The sequence below is a fragment of the Dendrobium catenatum genome, unplaced genomic scaffold (assembly GCF_001605985.2).
Source record: "Dendrobium catenatum unplaced genomic scaffold, ASM160598v2 fragScaff_scaffold_946, whole genome shotgun sequence".
Lineage (NCBI taxonomy): Eukaryota > Viridiplantae > Streptophyta > Magnoliopsida > Asparagales > Orchidaceae > Dendrobium > Dendrobium catenatum.
The window spans coordinates 30,963-56,317 of NW_021319408.1; the positions used below are offsets into that span (position 1 = coordinate 30,963).

The 25,355-nt window shown below is 37.0% G+C and overlaps 2 protein-coding genes across 2 annotated transcripts in view; one reads left to right on the forward strand and one right to left on the reverse strand.

Annotated features, from left to right (window-relative positions):
- The first annotated feature begins 2,694 nt into the window (after window positions 1-2,694).
- On the forward strand, window positions 2,695-6,490 carry LOC110097948. Its single transcript, XM_020824620.1, has 4 exons — window positions 2,695-3,498; window positions 3,663-5,132; window positions 5,535-6,197; window positions 6,284-6,490. Exons 1-4 carry the CDS (start codon window positions 2,695-2,697, stop codon window positions 6,488-6,490), a joined length of 3,144 nt encoding a protein of 1,047 aa, XP_020680279.1.
- Window positions 6,491-24,763: 18,273 nt separating this feature from the next.
- Window positions 24,764-25,355, reverse strand: part of LOC110097947 (putative protein FAR1-RELATED SEQUENCE 10) — a 3,791-nt gene continuing 3,199 nt past the window's right edge. The window contains exon 2 of the mRNA XM_020824619.1: window positions 24,764-25,336. Coding sequence (XP_020680278.1) covers window positions 24,764-25,336 — 573 coding nt within the window. The remainder of the gene's footprint in view (window positions 25,337-25,355) is intronic.

The window sequence follows — 25,355 nt, forward strand, 5'->3', positions numbered from 1 at the left end:
CTTCTACCACATTGAGAAGATATTCAAAATTCCACTCCTTTCTCATCTTGTTTACTATATTGAGAAGATCTCCATACATATCCCATTTCCCATACCACATTAAGGAGATGTTCATATTTTTCATATCCAGCACATCTTCTCTACCACATTGAGAGGATGTTCGGTCATTATTGACCACATATGATTGGGTTATAAGCCCCATCTTGGGTATCATCTTTGCCACATGGACATGATACCAAATTTCCTAACCACAACTCTAGATCCTAAGTACACTTGTCAGCCTTGGGATATACCAATATGTGATATTATAAGTCCAGTCTAAGTTTCTCCATCATAAAGTTATGAAGTGTAATTCCCATCTATCAATTAGGATTAGGTATGCACCCTTAGTCTATGAGGTTTTGTTTGATGAGGTAACCCAAGGTTAATAGTAAAGATCCTCTGATTGTCATTTAATTAAGGAGACTAAGGGCATCGATGAACTAATAATGATGAAACCATGGGATTTAACTAGGAGTATCTTACCCTCTTGGTAGATTAATCTTCACTTCATAACCATCCACTCATTATGGTTTTCACTTTATCAAACTTACATCTATCACTTGTATCCTAATTTGAATACAAGCATTGATTTGACTCCCTCATTAAGAGTATTCTCTGACACACCTAGGACTTAATTAATATTAGGAGCATACCCTTTTGGGAAATCTTAACCCTTACAATTAAAATAAACCATATTGGAGCCATGTTTCTTTTAGAAGAAATCTCTAGGAAAAAAATTTAATCTTCCACTAATCCATGTGGTCTTATATAATGCATTTCTTAGTTAAGGTCAGCCCTTTACTATAGTGGCATAAGCATCTTTTGATTCCCACACACTTCATTTAACTTCACTTGATCATGATAAGACTCATACCTTACTTAATTTAACTTGATCTTCACTCGTTCATCTTAGTTTTAATTGATCCCTATTTTATATTGAATTAATTTTATCCATGGCATAATTTGATCTAATTTTGATCACCTTAACTTTCATTGAACATCTTTATTTGATTTCTACCCCATTTTAATAAAAAAAAAATACTCCTTTTTAAGATTATTTATTTTACTTAAGCTTAGTTTCTTTACATTATAAGTAGTTTATTTGATCTCAATTCAATCTTGATCTTCTAATTTAAGAATATATGTTTGACTTAAGCATTATGTTTTAGCTAAGTAAAACCTAAGGTGTGATAATACTAAACCTGGTGAAATATTATTTTGACTTTATCTTTTATTAATAAGAGAGCCATACTCTATTGGTTCAGTTTGCCGCCACCGCCTCCGCCCTGGAGAGGATCTCCTCAAGGATGTCCTCCTCCATTTTTCCCCCTCTCAACCCCTCGCTCAACATCCCCTCCTCTTCTACTCTTCTACCTCGTGACTGGAAGAGCCTTATTGCTACTCATCCGCTAGTGTCGAATGAGTTTACCTCTTCGATCACTCACTTTCCGACTGATAACGCTACAGCTCACTTCACCTCAGCTCAGTTCAACGCTAGCTCGCCGGAATGGGCTCTCTCTTTGGTCGGCTATTCGATTGGTCGTCGTCCATATTACGAAGCCCTCCTCTCCACGATCAAAAAAGCCTGGTCCTTAAAAGGTTCCCACTCTCTGCTTACCTTGGATGATGGCTTCTTCCTTCTCAAGTTCAACAATAGAGAGGATTACGACATGGCAAGGTCGGGCGGACCATGGTTCTTCTTTGGAAAACCTTTTATTCTACAGAGATGGACGTCGGAGTTTGTCCCTATCCGGGAAGAGTTCCCTTCTATTCCACTCTGGATAAAGATCAAAAACTTCTCGTTGTCTTGCTGGACTATGGAGGGAATTTCCAAGATAGCGAGCTGTGTGGGAATCCTGCCGGCTGTTGATGCTCTTACTACTGCAAAATGAGACTTACCTTTGCTAGAGTGTGTGTTCAGGTAAGTAGCTCCTCACCATTGCCGTATGAGATTTACTATACCGTGGATGGTAAAAATTTTCACATGGTCGTGCTTTATGATTAGAATCCATCTCACTGCTCTTTTCGTAACTCCATTATGCACACCCCTAACTCCTGCCCCAAAAACCCCATCCTGCAGCAAGTTGAACCATCTCAAAATCGTGGCAGGAGCACTAGCTGTAAACCGAGGAAAATCCCTCCCAAGTTGAATATTCCAAAACCCCCTGCACTGAACGTCTCTCAGCCATAGCCACAACCACCACCAATTCTGACCCCATTACCAACAGACCAACCTTTACCTTCGGCTGTTACAATTACAACACATTTACCCAATCTAAACTCACCTTCTGAGGACTTTATTTTCTCCCTTCCATCTCCTACCCCTTCACACACCAATCCCACCAATCCCTCACTTCCTCTACCTGACACTATTTTTTCCCCTACTATTCCCACTACCAATAAATTCAATGCCCTTTCCAACCAAGAAAATCAGCCTGAACCATCCGTAATTAAGATTTCAGCCCAACCACCATCTTCATCCATAGATAGTGAACTTTTGGGGAAACCTCATGATCCCCCCAAAATGGCGAGTATCAGCAACATCATTGATAAACAGTACTCTAATGTGCAATCCTCAACAAACAATACCTCCACCAAATCCACAAGAGCAAAATTGGTCAAGAAGGCCTCCACCCCAACCTCCAAGTCCCAATGACCAGACCCCCTCTCTTGGCGTCCTGGAATACCCATGGGTTTAACAACTCGGACAAAGCTGTATGTTGCAAGAATTTAGTTACAAATTTTGACCTTGATCTTCTTTTTCTTTTGGAAACTAGAATTTCGAATCCCTTACCCCACAGCCCTTGGTTTACCTCCACACATTTTGTTTTTCCACATGAAGGCTCATATGACAACTTCGCTTACGCTTCTCCTGGAAGAATTTGGATCAAATGGAATTCACTAAAAGTGAGTTTCAAGCCGCTTTTTACTTCCAGACAGTTGATACATGGCTCTGTCTTCTCGGGAACTACTGAAGTTTATTGCATATCTGTGGTGTATGCTTCGAATTCTATGGATGATAGGCAAATCCTTTGGAAGGATCTTACTGATCTTGTTGTTGGTATTTCTATTCCTTGGATTATATTAGGGGATTTTAACTGTTGTAGGTCTCCCCATGAGAAAGCCGGTGGTTCTTTACTTACTAATAGCAAAATTTCTGACTTTAATAGCTTGATTTTCAATATTGCTGTTCACGATCTCTCATATGTAGGTCATTATTTCACTTGGTTTAATCAAAGGGCCAAAAATCCTATTCATATTAAACTCGACAGGATGCGGGTTAATGATAATTGGCTTGATACTTACCCGAACTCATTTTACATTATGGACAATCCTCAGATTTCTGATCATTCCCCTATCCTCCTGCAATATGATCAAACTCAGCATCAAAAGCATCATTTCCTATTCAAAAACTACTGGTTGTCTAAACCGGAGTTTTGGGATTCTCTCATTCAGGTTTTCTCCAAAAAATTTCATAGCAGCCCAATTAATGTCTTTTTTAAAAGCTCAAAACTCTCAAGATCAACATTAAATCCAAGAATTGGGTTTCTTCAAATTCTCTTCAAAAAGATATTGCTGAGCTTACCAGTAGTCAACATTCTTTTCTGTGTCAAATTCAGGCCTCCCCTCTGGACCCTGAACTCAATTTGGCCTTAAAAGATATCGATCATCAACTTGCTGAGAAGAACTCTGATTGGTCAAGTTGGATTTTACAAAGAGCTAAGGCTAAGTGGATGTCTAATGGGGAGGATGACCTTAAGTTTCTCTATTCCAGGATTAATACTAGGCACAATTCCAATTTGATTAAAAGTATTACCAATTCGGAAGGAGATTTCACTATTTCTGCTGATATCAATAATGTAAATGTCAACCATTTCCAAAAGATTTTTAACACCAATATTCCTCCCAGCTCTTCTACCTGGACTGCTCCCATACATCTCAAACTTCCATCCAACCTTATTCCACAATTGGTCTCTCCTATCACTGTGGAAGAAATCAAGAATGTTGTCTTCTCTTCCCCTAAATGTTCTACTCCGGGGCCTGATGGATACACATTTGAATTTTACAAGTCCACATGGAATACTATTGGCAAACAGCTTTGTAAGGCGGTTTTGACCTTTTTCTCTACTGGCTCTATGCCTAAGCATGCAAAAGCAACTGCTATAGCTCTTATACCTAAAAGACCTCATGCCCAGGACATTGCTGACTACAGGCCCATCTCTCCTTGCAACAACTTCTATAAGATTATTGCTAAGATCCTAGCCAATAGGATGAAGGAAGTTATGCCTTCTATAATCCATCCTAGCCAATCTGGATTTAATAAGGATAGAGTAATCTCTGATAATATTTTGTTAGTGGCTGAACTTCTCAAAGATTTCAATTCTTCTTCTAAAAATCAATATTTTTGTGTTAAGTTTGATATACACAAGGCTTTTGACACAGTTTCTAGGAATTTTTTGATTGATCGTATGCTAGCCAAAGGCTTTCCTTATGCTTTTGTCTCTTGGATCAAGGGATGCATATCTGATGTTTACTTCTCTGTCTCCATTAATGGGGCGCTTGATGGCTATTTTAAATCATCTTCTGGCCTTAGACAAGGCTGTCCACTGTCCCCTACCTATTTTGCATTGTCATGGATAGCCTCTTCTTGCTTTGAGGAAGCCACTTTACAGAATTCTTTTAAGGGTATGAAGGCTGGCAACATCTCTATCTCTCATCTACTCTATGCCGATGATTTGTTGGTATTTGCTAAGGATTCTTTGGATAATGCTCATTATCTAAACAACTTCCTAAATAATTTTGCTAGCATATCGAGTTTACAGGTGAATAGTAACAAAATAAATATTCTTTTATCTAAGAATGTCACTAATGATGAGGCTATTTACAGCACACTGAATATCCCTATTTCTACTGCACCTGTAAAATACCTTGGCATCCTAATTTTTCATAGGAGATTGAAAATCTGTGACTACCAGCCTCTTTTGGAAAAAATTTCGGGCTCTTTGGATGGCTGGAAGGCTAGAAACCTTTCGTTTGTTGGTAGGCTGCAATATCACAATTATACAATCAACAACATTTTGGCTTATTGGGTTCGTGGGACCTTTATTCCTAAAACCTGTGTTAAAACTATTAAAAGCCTTTGCTCTAGGTTTTTATACTATGGGGATATTCATAAGAGAGGATTGCACATGATATCTTGGAAAGACACTTGCAAACCAAAGATCCATGGGGGGCTCGGTATTCACTCTATTGAATCTCTTTACTATGCTTTTGGTGGCACTGTTGTTTGGAGGTTTTTAAATTCCAATAGTTACTTAATCAGCTGGTGGAAAGAAAAATATGGCTCTTTTTGGAATTATGACAATTCAAAATGCTCTATTTACTGGAAAGCACTCTGTGATGTTGCTAAATGTTTACTGCACTCTCTTAATTTCAAAATTATTACTTTCAATCATCTTTCTTTTTTTTGGGACCCCTGGTGCTTTGGACAGTCGGTGGCGGATAGACTAAAGCAAGCTAATCTGGAATTTCTTATCACTTCTACTAATTTGGCTGTTAGCAGCCATATTAATAATGGTTGCTGGAATTTACCTCCAAACTTTCCAACCCACTTAGCTGCTATGATCAATTCTGTCCCTATTTGTAATTCGTCTGATGAATGTTGTTGGACTAAACCTGCAAAGCCTTCTTTCCGCAATTTCATCAAACTATTTTATGAAGAGTTTGAGGTGGTTCCCTGGTATAAATTTGTTTGGCATAAACATTATTCTCTGCGGTTTTCTATTTACTCTTGGTTTGCTTTCAAAAATTGGCTTAAGACTGTTGATGCCTTGACTGCTAGGGGAATTCCTGACTCTCCTCACTGTGTTTTCTGCAAATCTGGAAGAGAAACTAAAAACCATTTACTTTTTGAGTGTGATTTCACCTTCAATATTCTGAAATGTTTCCTACCTAGGATGAATTCCATGCTTATGCGCCCAAACTTAGGGCAGATTTTTAATGATATGGATGATCTGGAAACTGATTGCAATAGGAAGAATTTCTGTTTCCTTCTAATTTATGCTATTGTATACTATACCTGGAGAGCCCGCAATGACAGACTTTTTGGGAACAATATTGAATGCCTTACAACCATTACTTCGAAGATTAAAAAGGTTGTTTATCTTAAGACTTTCAAGAAGAAATGCTTTCAATGTCAACAGTTTATGTTCACTTAATCTCTGCCTTTTTGCTGTGGAAGGTATGCTGGTGTCCCTGGACGGCCTCCTTTGGCAACCATGGGCTGGATGAGTTTTTGAAGGACAATGATGATGGCAATCTTTTTCTACTCCCCTTGGATGGTCTCAGACTGTTTTTTCTCTTCGGCAACCAGGGGAGCCCTACAATCCGACTGGATGATTTTGGTAGCCTGGGTGATCTTCAAGACGATTGCTTACTGAGTCCTTAATTTTTTTGTATTATGCATTTTTCTATTTTTGCTCTATAGTTTTCTCTTGTTTAGCAGCTTGAGCTGATAGTGTTTTGTCAATTGCGTCATATTTTTTTGTGATTGCATTTGATCTTCATTATGTAATTTTTCTTTATATCAATGATATGTGCTGACGCCCCAAAATTTCCCCCAATATATATATATATATATATTCTTATGTTAATCTTGTTATTTTGACAGCCTATTCTAGTACAATCAAGCCATTTTGATTGTACCTTCATTCACTTAGACAAGCCTTTTTAGTTGAGGATTGTTTTAGATTGATCATGCTTTTTTATCTTGTTTATTCTATCTAGATGATGTTTTTTTTTTATTTGGAAATATTCTAGATTAACCATGCTCTTCTAAATGTGACCAAGATCTTTTGACTATACTATCACTCCCCTAGTAATGCTCATTTTACTAGCTATATCCTAAATTTAGTTATGTACCTTTGGTAGAATTCATCACTAGTGTAGTTATGCTCGTTTGATTAAATTATCATTTCTTTAACCTAATCATGCTTTTTTAATCATACTATCTTAAGCAAAGTTTTCATTATTCTAGAATCTCTACCCTCAATCGTACTCTTTTTACTAAAGGAATCCCATATGTTTATGCATTTTATTGATTTAGCTATACTCTTCTATTGAGTCTATCGTTCTCTTAATCAAAATCTTTTGATTGAAGGGAGCTTATCTAGTTATAATCTATTGAATAGGTGTTCAGTGAAATTTATGTTTGTTTTTCTTGTATTAAACTCCAATAAAGATGTATATTTTAATTGATGATGTGTAGGAATATCTCAAGAAAATGAGCAAAAATTGTAAATTTAAGAACCAGCACCATAATGCAAGAACTATCAATGTCATAGTGTCTTCAACTCCTTGGTGTCAGATTAGGAAATTACAATGTCGGAGCCCAAGAAAATTTTGATTTAATAGAGCTACGCTTTCTCCACATGTTAGAATAGCTCCAATGCCATGTTATGCTTAATGTAAATGAAATTCAATGCATAAAATGCCTTTACAAAACCACATTGAAATTGGCAAGTGTTGAAGACTCTTATATTGAAATTTTTAATTTTTTCCAGAGTTTGAAACACATTTAAATTTTTGAATCTTGGGTCAGAGAATTGATAATTTCAATCATGCAATTGTATGTAGTTAAATTAGCACTCAAGACCACAACTATCAAGTGATGATTCATCTAATAATAAAAATCTTCATATCATATTCAAATGTCATATAAATATTCATGAACATAACAATCTTTTTACTCAAATATAACATTTTTTATTGAATATTATCTTGAACAATAGAATATTATTTGAAATTAAATTACACTTTTTTTTTCAATCTTTATCTCTTGAATAACCTAACATCTAGATATAACACCTATTTCTCCAAAATAAGAATTAATGTTTATATGCATTTTGTTTGGATGATTTTATAGTGTAGACAACAAAATTATTCACACAACAATACAATGAACATATTATTTATAGATATTATACCTTGGCAGCAACCAATTGAACTATTCTTCAGTATTTCATATTTGTCAAGTAATATAATTAAAAAAAAAACTTTAATATGAGAGAAACAACATTAAATCAACTATTTATTATAAATAACATCATATTACATAGAATAAAAAATGGATCCTAATAACCCTTTATATTATGTTGAAATTATGAAGGACAGAGCATTTTGATTGCATCAATTGGCGGCCATGTTTGATGGTGATACCACCATGATAAGAATCATATGAGGTTTACTACCAATCCGATTATATTTTATCATGTTATGCAGCTCATTTTAATTTGTTAATTAAGAGCTTTTGCTACCCTCTACGGGGTCTAGTAATACTACAAATGCTACACATTAAGGCCGAAACAGAGAGCAACTGCTCAGATCTCAAGCTTCAAGAACCTGGCAAAGGATTTAGCACAATCCTTGATGCAAGATGACGAATCATAAGACAAAATAGACAAAAATATAATGGCAAAACAGAAATAAAGGTCTTTTGAGCAGGATGTAAACCATCATAGTTTATCACATGAAAGCTTCGTTTAAGATGGCTTTCTTATTGCTTCTTAAAATAATTTTTTAGTAAGAAAATTTAAATTTTTATACTAAAACTTTACTTTAAGAAACTAAGAAAAACGCCCCAAATGAAAGCTAAAGCTCCATAATTTTAGACAGTCATGCCATTAAGAGTAACAACGATTTTCCGTGAGGAAGCATGATCCCTGTGCTCGCACAACCATATACCCTGCGGTACAAAGAGCAGTGACGTCCATGATCAGAAAGATGTATATGTAATTGAAAAGAAGAAATTTTGGGGATAATGGGATTTTATGATGGGAAAATCAAAATGACAAAAGGCATTTACAGAATAGTGATCATAGAAATATTTCTAATAAGAGAAAGGAAGATGCACAACAACAATACTGTTGTTAAATGCTGTCCTGGTGAACAACCAAAGGAAAACTTGAAGCAGGTAATAGGGGGCATCATTACGTACTATCATATAAAGCAACATTAAGAAAAATCTACAGTCAGTATATAAGTACAACTATTGAAGTTCAATTACTACCCTTAAGAAAATAAAAAATAAAAAACGATTTTAATAAAACTATTAGCCTTAAGAACAATAGCTCCTCTTGGGTTGTTTGGTTAGAGGAAAAGTGAATGCAAAGGATAGTAAATGCTTTACTTTTTCATTTTTCCGTGTTTGGTTGGTTACCGGGTAAAGTAAATTCGTAAAGCATTCCGAACTTGCCACGGTAGTGCATTTCCGCTTGAAGCGAACCCGCTCAAAACCGAAAGAAAAAGGAATTATGCGGGCGCACTGGCAGGAGTTGTGTGCAGGAATAAGAGAAGATAGAGGAACGGGAGTCCAGACAGTGTAGATTCACGTGTGGGAAGAGCTGCACGATGTGCGGCTTTAGGTCTCATTCGAGTGAGATGAGTGGAGACGGGACGAGAGCCGTTCGTGTGGGGAGTAGGCGGAGGCGGGTTCGCTCGCATGAGATGGGTGGAGAAAGGATGGGAGTGTTCATGCATACAACATGCGGAGGAGGTTTCGCTCGCATGAGACTGGCGAAGGCAGAACAGGAGCGTTCATGCGTGGAGCAGCGAAGGCGGGTTCTCTAGCGTGTGCGGGAGTCGGGTGGTACATGTGAAGCCGAGTGTTGGGTCGAACATCGACGTAGGAGACGAACACAGGTAATTTGCTCCAAGGTATGCCTTTCCACTTCCGATTGATTTGGCCACTCCGTGCAAGAACCTGGAGCTGCACGATGGTGGGACCAAATCATGCAGGAACCCGCAGCCGCAAGGTGTGTCTTCTGTTGGGGGCAATGGGCTGATTTTATTTTACTCTGCATACACCAAACCAAGCAGAAAAAAACAATTCCCTTGCATCACTTTACAAACAACTAAATAACCCCAAAGAATTTACTTTACAATGTATTTACTTTACACTTCATTCACTTTATAACCAACCAAACAGCCCTTAATCAAAGTTTCTAGAATGTTTGTACAAAATGTTTACCCTCAAAGAATATCTGAATGATGGTTTTGTCGTGAAGCTTCGTTGATAAAAATATTGGGATGCTATGCTAATGGTCAAAAGGTGTTTTATGAGTGAAGTTGAAGCAACGATTTTTTTTTATTACTATTTATTACTAGGTACAAGAGTTAAATGATAGGCTAGCACCTTTTAGGGTTGATAATGGATCTATATTGTCGCTTATAACATCTTATGTCTTAAAACCTTGGATTTTAAATCCTATTTCCGTACTTTTATGTTTATCTTAATAAATCTTTCATATGTTGAAACAATTCCACAAACATTATGATTTCTTTGTAATGTCTACATTACGATCCCTAAAAAATAAATTTAACATACAGTAAAACAATGTTTTCTTTAAATAATAATAATAATAAAATAAAATAACATATATTTCTTTGCCTATCTTCTTGGTCTTGTTTACCCTTTTCTCCAATTTAGGGTTCTAATAAGACTAACATGTATTTTCTAACTAATACAATTGCAGGTCAAAGAGTTGAATACATTTCCGACATGAATCAAATGTCGTATAAATTTGTCATATGCCAATCTTAGGAGCACATCAATTAGAGGAGCTCCAGTTTATCTCCAGTTTATCTCGGAAACTTCATCCTTTCAAACTTCTCCAAGTGTAGGCAAAGTACCCTTCGTTGTTCACACTCCTCGAGTGTCAGCAGAGAACCGGATCTCCTTGACAAGATCTTCTCACAAGAAATCTGGAAGGACCAGATAAAAGAGTGAAGTAATCATAATTCAAAAATAAAGATCCTTACCTTTGAGTACCAAGTGAATCATTCACGCTCCAGTGGTAAAAAATCTCCTTCAAACACTCTCTCACACTCTCTCTTCAGTTAGCACGAAGACCAGTGGACAAAAAGATTAAGAGACAGATTTAAGTGGACATTTTATATGAAAGACAAAAAACCGTCCAAAAACTGCAATTTTTCAAATCTTTGCGTGCTTGATCGTCCTGTACGATCGTAATTTCGTACGTACGAACAGTGTAATACTATTAAGTACGAACTCTATGTGCATTCGGACGAAATGACTTCGTACCCGATCATTGTCCCGTATGAACTATGTTCGTCCGGTACAAACGGTTATCTTAAAGCCTCGTTGAAACATAACTGCAAACGGTCCATATGTTTAAGGAACAGAAAACATCGTCCTGGGATGAATGTTCATGTTCGTCTGGGCGAACAGTACGAAGCATGAATCCAGAGCACTTCGTCCGGGGACGAACAGGGTAAAATCGTCTGGACGATAATTAAAATTGTGAAGTCAGGGAACATCGTCCAGGGACGAACAGGACATTTCTTCTGGATGAACCGTGTAAACGTGAAAACAGAGAACATCGTTCATGGATGAATTAGGCATTTCGTCTGGACGAACAGCATAAAGTGAGAAGTCATAGGACATCGTCCAAGGACGAACTGGAAAAATTCGTCTGGACGATCAGGACTTAGAAAAATTTTCTCGCTTTCTGTTCGTTCCATTGCTCTCCGAGGGGTATAATTAACTTGATCGTCCCGTACGAACTTTGTTTGTCTTGTACAATCAGTATAAAAAAAAATTGACAATCAAAGATCTCCCCTAGTATGTGTGTGCTAGGTTACTCAATTATAATCACTCTCTCAGACTGAATAAAGTGAAAAAAATACAGACTTCAATTTACAAACTATCGAATGTTGAATTTGATTTGAAGTCTTCATTTGTCTGGAGTACGATTATCCTGAAATATTAGTCCACACAAGAGTAAAAATAATTCTTCAAAAAAATATTAGGAGAAAATAATAATTAAAACAATAATATTTGGAATCATCAAACTATACAAGTTGCAAGAATGTAAAACATGCAAAAACTAAGTAGCAACTCTCTTAACAACATACCCTCTTTAAGCGGAGTGTCGGTGCATCATAGCTCCCAATGCAATAATAATTAGTGTACAACCACTCCTACCAAGTCATTCAACTAGTGTCACATGGCGACAACCACCAAAGGCCTCGATTGCGGCCAGTAGACAAACATGCATCCTAGGTCTTATTTTAACCTATTGTCAATAGGCAGATGGAGATGACTAAGCTACAAAGGAGTGAAACATCCAATACTCACATGTTTGGAACCTCATCATGTCATAAAGAAAAGCAATCTCCATGCAATATTACAAAAAGGACCTTTTGCAACCCAAGAATCTGATTGGAAATACTTGAGTTCGCAAGTAACCCTAAGGGAAATACTTGAGTTCGCAAGCAAACTTATCACTAATTGGAGAAAACAACAAGAATAATGCAAAATCTGGGTGAAATCATCCCCAAAAAAGCAAGATACAAGTGACAAAGCAAGATACAAGTGATCCCCAATTCAAGAGGGGGGTCGTTCTCTCCCAAATCTCTAGACAAGCAATCTAGAACAAACAATCCCAAGAACTCCAAGAGAAAACTCAAATCATGCATAAAAACTCCCTCGCAAACAAACCCCTTTATTCATACAATTAATTTCCTAATTCAAACATCTCTCATTCAAATTTTTCCTCTCAAACTAGCCTCCCAAACCCCCTCTCCCCATTGGCCCAAAGGGGCGGCAGCAATAAAGGAAGTGGACCCCCCTTTGTTCGCCTTCTATACACCTGAGTCGGCCACTGGGCAGGTTCAGGGTGAACCGACATATCAATACCGCCCTTCCAAAGAATCACCTTATCCTTAAGGTGAAAATTAGGAAACTACTATTTCACCCTCTATCACAAGCCGGGCCGGGAGTCACGACCCGACCCGGGGACTCGAATTAACGAGATGGGAACGGATGGTCGGACGATAAAAGTTAAAACATTCACATAACATAATCAAAGTATCTCCAAACATATAAAAAGAGCCACTAAGTATTCCAAGTAAAATTTTTATTTTTTTTCCTCTATCATTCATAATATCAATATAAACATAAATGTTCGATACATAGATGGATATCCAAAATTTACCTATTACAAGTCATTATGAATCCATCTAACACAAAATGTCAAAAAAACCAAAAAGAAGAAACTTATCACCCGTCGTCTCCCTACGACGGTACGTATAACTTGGTCTATCCGTCATTATTGCTTAACAGGTTCTCCTAAAAAAAGGTTTCATAAGTTGGATGAGTCACAACTCAGTAGATAAAATGATATTCAATTAAATTTAGAGGTAAATGAAGGAGTACAACATATATATACTTTTAAATAAAGAAACAATCAACATGTCATGATATATTAACTAAAGTAAAAATGTCTCTAAGTCAATCTATATATTCTCTTTCTTTGCATAAGCTTGCAATACTTTTTCATTAAGCATTCATGGTTCATTTGATACCTCTTATACCTATAACATAATGACATGATATCATATTAACATAATCTTAATCATCCGTCACGGGAGTATCGTTTGTTTTGTACTGATCGGGTACATTTTTCAATTGGTCATTCATTTACCATTTGGCTCCGAAGAATCCCTTTATTATTGGCTCAAAAGAGCCCCTTTATCATTGATACTGTGTATCAAACATACACATGTAAACATTCAATATTTAAGCATAAAAGGGACTTTAACATGTCATTCATGCGTATGGTCTAATGTTCTCATATGTTTCTACATGATTGTATAATTTCATTAAAAAAAAAAAAGAGACAAGCTTTGTATTTTCTACAATCATCACATGAGAGATCCATTTGCATTATGTATTCAAAAGTATTCATGTAAGAACATGTTAAGCCACATATGAAAGTACAAATTTCACTTAAAAGATAAACTACTCACATGAGATTATAATACAATGATATTTTTTTGGAAAGAGAATGATTTTTCAAATTTAAAAGAACTTCATTTTACCTACCTCACTGCGATGTGTTACTTGCTGAAAGTCCTAATGAATTCTTCCCTTTACACATTCAATATCTAAAAGAAACATAACACAATGTGTAAATGTCATATGCCTAAACGTAAACTTCTCAAATCCTAGACTATGAGAATAAAGAACCTACCCATACGTTTTTCTTAAACTTCCTAATTGAACCTTTTTGCCAATCCATAATTAATCTTATTCATAATTTCTCAAAATTTGAGATTTCATTAAAACCTTAACTTTTTGGGAACCCTATTAAGTCCATTACATAACATATGCCTAAGGAACCTCCCATACACTTAATACTTAAGGAAAATACAATAAATTTTTGGATTAATATAAATGAAAATTACAAAAAAAAAAAAACCATTGTGTAAAAACCCTAAATTTCACCTCTAAACCCTTCCTAAGTCCAATTAGGACCATAATACTTAAGGGTTTTCATGATAGGGAAAAACCCTAATTTTTAAAACTTGAAATTGCATCATAAAATTAAATTAACTTCCTATAGAAAGCTTTCTAATGCCATTAGGAAGCATTTTTACAAAATAATTTTAAAAGAAAACGAAAATCGGAAGAAATCCTAATTTTTGAAATATAAAATTTTTAGGGGAACATCTCATTTTCATGCTTAAAGTCATCTCCTAAAACTTCCCTATCAATTTGCTAAGGAGATTTGAAGTTTTCATTAAACCATAATTTTTCTTTCTTGAACGAACTCTAAGGGAAAATCATGAAAATACTTTTAAAAACTCACCTTATTTCTTTTCAACCTTCTCCCTTCAATCTCCTTCACGAACCACCGCCGGAGAGCCTCCCTAGCCTTGAACCTGCGCTCCTCTCTCCGCCTCCCTCTCCCTTTTGTTCGGCCAATCGAAGCAAATAATGCAAGGAACCGAAATATTTCGGTCCCTTAAGGATTTAAGGAGTTTTGTGGGAAAATTACACATGTGCCCCTCCTACTTAACTCTTCCTTAAGGCTTTATGAGGGATAGAATGGGCAGAAAGGATTAAAGTTTACTTAAAAGAACTACGACGATTTTTAGTTTTAAAATCGTGCGAAATTAGGGGTATGTTCTTTATACTGTTTCGATTGAAATTTTGTGTAGAAATTTATAAATTTATTGCGTCGAATTCCGCAACTTCAAAATTTTGCCTAATTTCGTCACAACGTATCGAAACGTGTGTGATGCTGATGATTGATATTTTTTGGGTTTTACACTCTCGTATGGTTCCCCCGTGGCATCATAGTCAGCCAGATTCTTCAACTTGATTAACACTTCTTTAACTCCATCTTCTTTCTGGCGAACACCCATCAACTCTAAGGGTTCCAGAATCACCTCCAAATCCTATGTAAGTGTTGCTACTAACTCCGAGATGGCTGTATAATATTCAATGGCTCTTCTCAACTATGACACATGAAAAATCGGATGAATAGTCTCCATGGGTGGTAGTTTTAGCTGATATGCAATTGCTCCAATTTTTTCCAATATTTCATAAGGTCCAAAGTATCTTGGAGCGAGCTTTTCATTTCTCCTGTTGGCAACTGTCTTCTGTCAGTATGGTCAGAGCTTTAAGAACACCCTATCTCATTCTTCGAATTGGATGTCTTTCCTATACCCATCAGCTTGTTTTCTCATAATCTTTTGAGTTCTCAGTAGATGTCTCTTTAATTCCTCTAACACTCGATCTCTCTCCCCCAAGTACTCCTCCACTGAAGAAACTAGAGTACTGCTACTCCCAAAGTGCACAAAGTGAGGGTCCCTTCCGTACAGCACATTGAATTGAGTCATCTGTGAAGCCGAGTGAAACGAGGTGATGTATCAGTACTCCGCCCATGATAGCCACTTGGCCCACAACTTGGGTGTCTGCTACACAAAACATCTCAAGTAGGTCTCCAAGCTCCTATTGACCACTTCCGTTTGACTCGGCTTCAATGTGCTGTGGGTGGTAAGTAGTGCTCCTCTTCAGGACTGCCCCCTGCAATCTGAACAATTTCCTACAAAAATGACTGAGGAACAACTTATCTCTATTTGACACAATTGCCTTTGATATCCCATGCAATCTGACCACCTCTCTAATGAAAGCTGAAGCCACTGTCACCGCGATGTAAGGATGTCGGAGGGGAATAAAATGAGCATACTTGCTCAATCTATCCACCACCACCAGAATCACTATGAAGCCTTCTGAACGGGGCAACCCATCCATGAAATCCATGAATATCTCCTTCCATACCCATCCTGGTAATGCCAATGGCTGTAGTAGTCCCCTTGGTGACATAGCCAGGTATTTGTTCCTTTAACAAATCTCACACCTTGCCACCATCTCCTCCACATCTCTATGTATTCCCTTCAAGTAAAACTCAGCAACTAACCTCCTGTAAGTCTTATGCACCCCTGAATGGCCCCCAACCGCACTTCTATGAAATTCCTAGAGTAAGTTTGGGATGTGGATTGAGGTCCTGGGCAATTACGAACCTCCCTTGATACAACAGTCTGTCCCCCTCTACTGAGAACCCTGGGTAGCTACCACATTCCCTCAATAATGTTGTCTTGATCTTCCCCAACTCCTCATCCCTAGAGCTCTCTTTCTTAATGGCCTCCCAATCCAGCATCAAAGGAACAAACACTGCCATTGTTTGTGGCTCTCCCATACATCTGGACAACGCATCTGCCGCCTTGTTTTCCCCTCTTGGTCTGTATTGATTTCAAAATCATACCCCAACAACTTTGACAGCCATCTCTAATGCTCTTCAGTCACCATCCGTTGTTCCAACAAGTATTTCAGCCTCCTCTGATCTATTCTGACAATGAAATGTCTACCTAACAGATAGAGTCGCCACTTTTAGATGGCTAAAACAATAGCCATCAACTCCCTCATCCGAAGATACTGTCTGAACACCCTGTTCCAATAACTGGAAAGTAGCAAGGGCATTGGTAAGCCCAAATGACATAACTAGAAACTCATAATGCACCTAGTGTGTCCAAAACGTTGTATTTGAGATGCTTCCTCTCTCATCCGGATCTGATGGTATCCCGACTTCAAATCCAGTTTGGAGAACATCACTGTTCCATACAGTTAGTTCATCCAAAATCTCGTCAATCACCAGAATGGGAAATTTATCTGGTATAGTCAATTTATTTAACGCCCTGTAATCCACACAAAACCTCTACCTCATATCCTTCTTTTTAACTAGTAACATCGGGCTAGAGAAGGACTTACACTTGGTCTGATGATCCCAGCCTCCAACATCTCCCTAATCAACTTCTCAATTTCATCCTTCTGAATCTGGGGATAGCAGTGGGGTCGTACACTAATCGGTGACACCCCCTCCTTTAGAAGAATTGCATGCTCCTGTTCTCTGAGTGGTGGTAACCCTTGACGTGGCTGGAACACCTCACTGAACTGTTTTATGACTAGTTGCACTACAAGAGAAATGTCCCCCTCTTCCCCCACACTAACCGTCTCTAATCGTTGCAGTTCTATCAAATATCCACCTCCAACCTCCTGTATGGTTCTGATCATGGATTTGAGAGAGACTCCCACTCTAGATAGCTCAACATCTCCCTATATCACCATTCTCCTTCCCCCCACCAATTCCATCCTCAGTGCTCCCCAATTTACCTTGGTCTCCCCTAATGTTTGCAGCCATTTCATCCCCAAGATGATATAAGTACTCCCCAATTCTAAGGGGTCACCCCAATTGCCCCTAGATCCTCCATATCCTCCCATTCCACAAACAAGAGGTGCTCCCCAACTGTCATGATCTTCCCTTCAACGATCATAGCCATAGTCATCATCAACTTCCCCTCTCCTTCTTTCAAACTCTACAAAATTTGGATGAAATCAGCCCCAAAAAACGTTGGATTACACTAAGAGAATCAAGCCAAAAAAGACAAAGCAAGGTACAAGTGATCCCCAATTCGAGAGGTGGATCGTTCTCTCCCAAATCTCTAGACAAGCAATCTAGAGCCAAAAATCCCAAGAACTCCAAGAGAAAACTCAAATCATGCATAAAAACTCCCTCCCAAACAAACCCCTCTATTCATATAATTAATTTCCTAATTCAAACATCTCTCATTCAAATTTTCCCTCTCAAACTAGCCTCCCAAACCCCCTCTCCCCATTGGCCCAAAGGGGCGACAATAATAAAGGAGGCGGACCCCGCTTTGTTCGCCTCCTATACACCTAAGCCGGCTGTTGGGCCGGCTCCTGGGCTGGTTCAGAGTGAACCGGCCTATTAGAATCCTAACCTCCATTAAAAGGAGTAGGAGTAAGAAATAAGCAACTAATGGTGAAATCATTCTGTCAAATAAAATGCAGGAAGAAAATACAAGACTAAATGTACTAGATCTGTATGAAACAAATGGCATACAAGTAATGCAAGATAAAGAAGGTAATAGGAAGCATTTGTACAGTTGATAATGCTTCAACATACAATCCAAAAATTCAACTACAAACCCCAAACTTCCTTGAGTATTGTGGTAATAAAGTTTCAAAATGAAATAGGCATAATGCAAGGGCCATAATAGTAATATAAGGAGGACAATAAACTGCTAAGGAAATGTCAAACGAGATTGAGCACCTGAGAATGGCATAAAAATGAAAAATCTGATAAAAAAGTTGCATCCTTACGAGCAGAAGATGTATCCAAAGAGTAAATGTTTTCTTATATTTTACTTAGACAATTACATTCAATCATTATTTCATCATCAATATCAACCTCATTGGCTTATCCCAATAGTTAGGGTTAGCTTTATGAATTCCCAATCAACATTCTTTTTTATTCCTATTATGTGCAACATATGGTGTTAATTATATCTATATTTTGTCAACCCAAATTTTTTGTCCTAATTCTTCCGCATTATTTTATATCTAGATGCTTAATTGGTGCAACTTCTCCCTTATGTAATGCATGTCTAAATCACCAAATTCTTATTTTCATTCTTTTATCTTCCATGAAGGTGACTCTTAACATCTTTTTTAATAAAAAATAATTTATTCCACAATTATTCTTATTTTTACTGCATATATATCTTAACTATTTTATTATTTCTCACTTTATTTGGTGATTAGTAATTTATTTGTCACCCAAAATTTGGATCCATACACATTATGTGTTTAATTGTTGTTTTAGGCAACTAATAAGTTTTTGCATTACTTTCTTATGTCATAATACTATGGAGACATTTTCTAATTTTAACTAACTAGCATTATGTGTAAAAGTTGGGTTCCTGTCGATGGACCTAGTATATTACATAATAGATTCGAAGTATATAAACTGATCACACTCAATAATCACTTAATCTTCCAACAATATTAACTTATAAATTGGGCATTCATCTAATTTTCCTATCCTTCAAAACCTTTGTTCTAATAAACTTAGTCCACTTTTCTTCTAAAAATGATTACCATTCTTCTATTCCCTCCCTATATTATCCATTTAGAAGGTGTAAGTTTTGGCTAGTAAAGGTGTGAGTACTGGCAAGTAAGATTTAGGTGTGAGTTTTGGCCCGTAAAATGTAGGACGGATCAACAACTTTATAAAAAAAAAAGGATCAACAACTTTATAAAGTAGCTGATTTTGCAAGGGAATACAAGTAACTATTAGTTCCATCATTAAGGTAGAATGAATTCTATTATCTTTAAACTGAAGAAGATCCAAAGTAACCAAAATATTAAACTGACGACTTTATCCAAAACAAGATCAACCTGAGGGAGATCATCTGAAGGAACAAGCTAGGCACATTTGAAACCTAAGGAGCTTGTTCTTGGAATTCTGATAAACCTAATCTTCCACTTTTGCAATGACCTATGAAAATTTTATAATTATTTTTATAACCAGATCAGTTTTCTTTCAACCATTGAAAAGTTGGGTGAAAGAGAAATTTGAACTTCAATATCAAATACATCAAGATACAACAACAACAATAACAAGCCTTTATCCACAATGTGGGATTGACTACATAAATCTTTTTTTCTATCGTGTCCTATTAAAAGTCAAATTCTCATTTAAATCTAATAAAAAATGTCATTTTTAATACTTTCTAACCAATCTTTTTAGGTCTGCTTTTACCTTTATTAACATGGGTCAAATTTGATACATCAACTCTCCTAACAAGGTCATTGAAAAGCAGACTTTTTATGTAACCAAACCATCTAAGGTGACTATCTCTAAAATCTTATCTAACACTAGAGCTACACCAACCTTTTCGTGAATACTCGTTTCGCATTCTGTCTCTATTGACCCATACATTCAAAAACACACAAAAGAAGCAAAAATTAGCGACTTAACTAACGGTCAATAGGCGCAAAACGACACTTGAATGGTCAAAATACCTCCGATAGCCAAACTGACTACGCCGTTGCGATCGAAGCGTCAAATTCGCCTCAGAGTGTGCACCTTGCAATCAAATCGAGCGAAAACGGTCAAAATTGGCGATCGACACCCAAAATTGATGCGCGACACTGCCCAAACGACATCCGGTTGCGAAATGAACTTCTCTGTTTCGTTCGAAACATCGACATACCGAAAATCGACTGTAATTTCGCTCAATGAATGTGCGAGGAAATCGATGTCGATCTCATGGCAAAATGCATAGATTTCGAGGCAACATCACGCAATTCAAGATGATGACGCATAAATCAAGGCAAAATCATCTTTTAATTTTCTGTCATTTAATAATAATTATGATAATAATATGACTATATTTTATTATTATCAATTAATAATTTAGATTAAAATAAAAAAGGAAAAAAATCATCATACTTATTATCCTGCAGTCGGCTGCCCCTTATCCTGCTCAAATCGTCGTAACCTATCCCGATTTGGGTCTCATCTCTCTGTCGGATATCCCGCTCAAATCCTACGTAAATCCCTCGCCTCGATCATCACATGCTCGCATTAAAACGAACACAAAGAGAGACTTCATTCATTTTTTTCGACAATAGTTCCCACACACGAGCTTCCAATTCTTCTCCCAGATTCCGACTCCCGCTTCTGCCTCTTCGATTCCAGCCTCCCATCTGAACTGCACATAGCCGCGTATCCAACTACTTAACCCAACGCCTGATCTCGTCTCTACCGCAAGCCCCCGTGTTCGAGTCCTTCCTCACGTCTGATCTATGCTCAACTGACTCCTATTCGGCCCGAACCTCACATTACACAGCCCCAATCCCTGCCTCTCCGTTCCAGCCACACGCCTGAGCCCAAACCGCAAATAGCTGCAAGCTCCAAGCACCGCACCCTCACATGAAGTTGTTCGCCAACCTCCTGTGTCGTTTGATCAACTTCAACCTCAAAATCCAGCCGCATCACTCTCAAGCCCTACACTTCTCTTCTCCCGTCACTGTGTCGACCGCTCTGTAAGTGAAATCAACCTGATCAAGCTTTCAATAGCGGCGGCTCGACCTAAATCGACCCTTCTGCGATTTCCTCTTACACCTGTCATACTGCTTGCATCTGATCTTGAACAACTATGCCGAGCCGACCAATCGAGATCCATACCCAGACATCCGACTTATGCAAGCCTCTAACCTTGTCTGCTGAAGTCGATCCTCTCATGCACCTCCCCCTACCCTTGTCTGCTGAAGTCGATCCTCTCTTGCACCTCCCGCTGCATTTGGTCGCCAATAGAAATACGACATCTGTTAGGCGTTTTTTTAATTTAATATATTTGCTTTATGTCTTGTCAGAGTGAGCGACCCGCCTCGATAACTCAGTTCATTTGAATTCCGGAAAATAAAAAATGGAAACGCCATGTATTTTATTTTCAAGCGACATTTTCACTGCTACTCCACCTCTGGTAAACGCTCTCGGATTCCTCCAATACCATCGGTTATGCAATAGCTTCTTCCCGCCGGAGGTAGAAGACGAGATTGTAGAAGATCATCAATCAGGAAGAGGTATGGTTGCGCCTAACTTGCGCTTTACTTGCGCTTAAGTTATATGTTAAATTTTAGGGTTTGGTTTAGTTATAATTTTACCATTGTTTGTTTAATGTAATGTAATGTTCAAATGTTTATTTTCTGATTTTTCAAGCTTCTTCTCTTCGTAAATGGATGAAACAAATGATACGAAAGGTTTACGCTTTATGTTAAATTTTAGGGTTTAGTAATAATTGTATAACTAGCATATATGTTCAATGTGATGTTCAATTATTTTTTTTTTCTGAATTTCAACATTCTTTAAAGCTAAATAATTACGAAATGTATAGTTGCGCTTTTATCTGATTTTTTTATTTTTATAGATGAGGATGCTGTATCAAAGGCCAGTAACATCTAGATGCTATGTTACATCTTTCGGAAATATTGTGATGCTTTTGTCGAGATTATTGATGATGAAGTAGAGCAAACATTAAAGAATCTGAACATTCATCAATTTTTTAAGTTCCCCGCATTCCAGCAGTGTATACTACTTCTTTTTGAGGTTCTCAAATTATGGAGTCCTGCTGATGAAGGCTTCATCGTCCTTGGTCATTTACTGAAATTCACTTCTGACGATGCTGCCTTGTTGATAGGTAATATTTTGAATATATAATTTTTTATACGGATATGTTTTTTTAACTTTAACAACTGAAATTTTCTGACAGGTTTGCCTAATAGAGGCATTGATATCAAATGGAGGATTGATCCTCTAAATGGACCTCTAACAACTGAAATTAAAATAGAAATGTCATTATTAGACAGATTAACTGATAATGCTACAAAAATAAAGACCTTTATTATGTTTTTGTTATCTAACATTTTCTTTCCACTAAACAACTATAAAACCCCTAGAAGGCTCACATCTGTTGCAAATAATTTAAGTGAGTTCACTTCCATTAATTGGGCTTCATGCATAAGGAACTTCATGGTCGGGGAATTCAACACAATTTTTGAGAAGTTTCAAATGCAAAGATCATTGGGTTACATCAATAATTTTTTTCCTCTTCTACTGGTAAGTTTCTACTCCTACTGGTTATTCTCCATCTATAATGCTTTTTAATGTTAACTTTTAATTTTTTATGTTTGGCATTATACAGATTTGGTTTTTGGAACATTTTTCTTTGAATAAACCATCCAATCCTGAAATAAGACCGCGTTTTTGAATATGGGAGGGGTATACTGAATTATTCTTTACTCAAGAGAATGCAGCAAAATTATTTAAATTTTTAAAGAAAAATGAGGTAATTTTTTTGTGTACATGATGCAAATTATGCTATGGTTGTGCTTTTATTGCGCTTTAGGAAAATAATACATTTTTTGTTTTTGCAGATTTATGTTTGTCTTGAGAATGTTAGTAATGAAGAAGGCGAAAAATACGGGGCTGACATTAATGCTATACAAAACATGAAAACCCGGGCAGGGCATGAACCACAGAAATTGCAATCACCCCAGAAAATTAAGTCATCCGCAAGGAAACAAAATTCACACCACCCCACCTCCCTCTCCCCCTCTCTCTCCCCCTGATTCTCCTCATAATGAACCACCAGAAAGTTCACCTCCGCCGCCAACTCAACCTTCTACGCGTCCACCTACTGAAAAAATTTACATCACTCAACCTTCTGCTGAACAACCACCCATTGAAAGAAGTGTAGATTTAGAGGCTGTTGAGAAAAAATGTTTTGAAATATTTCAGAAGATGTTGAATAAAATTGAAGAGAATTTGGGAGCTAGGTTGGATCGTCTTGAAGATATTATGGAGAAACTTCAAGCAGATCAAGACTCTCTGAAGTACAAATTTATTGAATTTCAAATGAATTGTGATCACAATCCAGAGAAGCCGCCTATATCTAGTTCTTCCTCCTGCCTCCAATCAGTGAAAACTACAGCTATGCATCCTTCAGAACAACCTAAAGAAGATCTTCTTCCAGCTATTCCACAACCTCCCAAACATGTTCTTCCACAACCACCCATATAAGATGTTCCTCCACCTCCACCATTGGCCAAATAAGATCTTCTTCCATAACCACCCATGCAAAAAAGAAAAAGAGAAGATGATGAAAAAACAGAGAGTTCATCAAAGCACATCATACCATATGCAAAAAAGAATAACAAAGATGTTATCTATGTTGATAATATAAAAATTGAGCCACGACCTGCATTGCAAATTATGGATTATCCAGGGAAGCCTTTTCTAACAGAGCAGCAACAACATTTTATGAATGAATGTTTCAGAAAATTTGATAAAAAGTAAGTTTACTTGCGCTTTAGTTGCACTATGGTTGCGCTTTAGATGCGCTTTACTTGCGCTGTACTTGCACTTTAGTTACGCTTTACTTGCACTTTAGTTGCTCTTTAACATTATTTTTTTTGTAGAGACGACGTAATATTTGCATCTGGAAACATATAAATAAAAAGAGCAGATATTGACTTTCTGCTCACAAATGATTAGTTAGCATATAACCATGTTGATGTTTTTGCTTTCTTTTTACAAGAGCAGAGTAGGATAATAACACACAAATTTCAACGTTACTTGTATGTTTCTCCATTGTACAGGGTAAGTAAAAATAATATTTTAATCATTTTTTCATGTTTTTTTTTTCCTTATATAACTGAATTATTGCAGGTATACAAGTCATTCAATCAAGAATATCAAATTTGTATCAACCACATTAATCCTGTTTCTGTTAAAGAAAGCAAACTTATTGTTCAACCCATAATTTTCGAAAAGCATTGGGTTCTTCTTATAGGAAAATTGAGGGAGAAAGTCTGAAAAATGTATGATTCCTTACCAAATCCTTAACACAAGAATATTTGTTATACAATTGTAAGTGAAATCCATATTTTGAGTTAAATCCAGTCCTGATCATCATATTGAACATCTCATGCGAACATGCGGTCCTCAACTTGTAGATCTTTAAATAATTGAATCAAAGAATTAGTGTCACCAATTTCAATCCTTGCTCTTTTCTCCTTCTGAATAAAATTATAGGCATCCCTCTTAGAGAATCTGACATTCTCACATCCACCAACTTCCTCTGCAAGGTAGGCATATGCATCAACGGTTCTAATCCCCGCATCTGTCATCGATTTTAGGACGGAAGCTTTCTCCTCAACAACATTCCTACATGATCTCAAAAGGTGTCGGACGGCTGGGCTACCTAAATCATGGTTGTGGGATTCAATAAATCTTTTGACATGCCAGTAACCATCTTCATCTGTGACAAACCTCACCATGGCTGGACAACCAGTTTGGACATCTGGTCTAGAGAATCTCTTTCTTGAATTAAGATCATTATTTTTCTTGAAACCAGCTTTTGAACAAACAAAGTCCTTCGATTTTATCTTCCTAGAATTTGGCCAAAAACTATGATGATCCTTTCGGACGCTAAAGCCATTATCGTGAGCATAAGTGCAAAAACATTCATATGCTTCTGTCTCATCTTTATAAACAGCCTGAAAGAAACAGTAAAGC

Bases quoted from the DNA above. Each gene is read 5' to 3' on its own strand.
- LOC110097948 (XM_020824620.1), top strand. From the start codon at position 2,695: ATGACCAGACCCCCTCTCTTGGCGTCCTGGAATACCCATGGGTTTAAC. The intron at 3,499-3,662 runs GTTTTCTCCAAA...TGTCAAATTCAG, and splicing joins TTTGGGATTCTCTCATTCAG to GCCTCCCCTCTGGACCCTGA. The intron at 5,133-5,534 runs GTTCGTGGGACC...TGCTTTGGACAG, and splicing joins ACAACATTTTGGCTTATTGG to TCGGTGGCGGATAGACTAAA.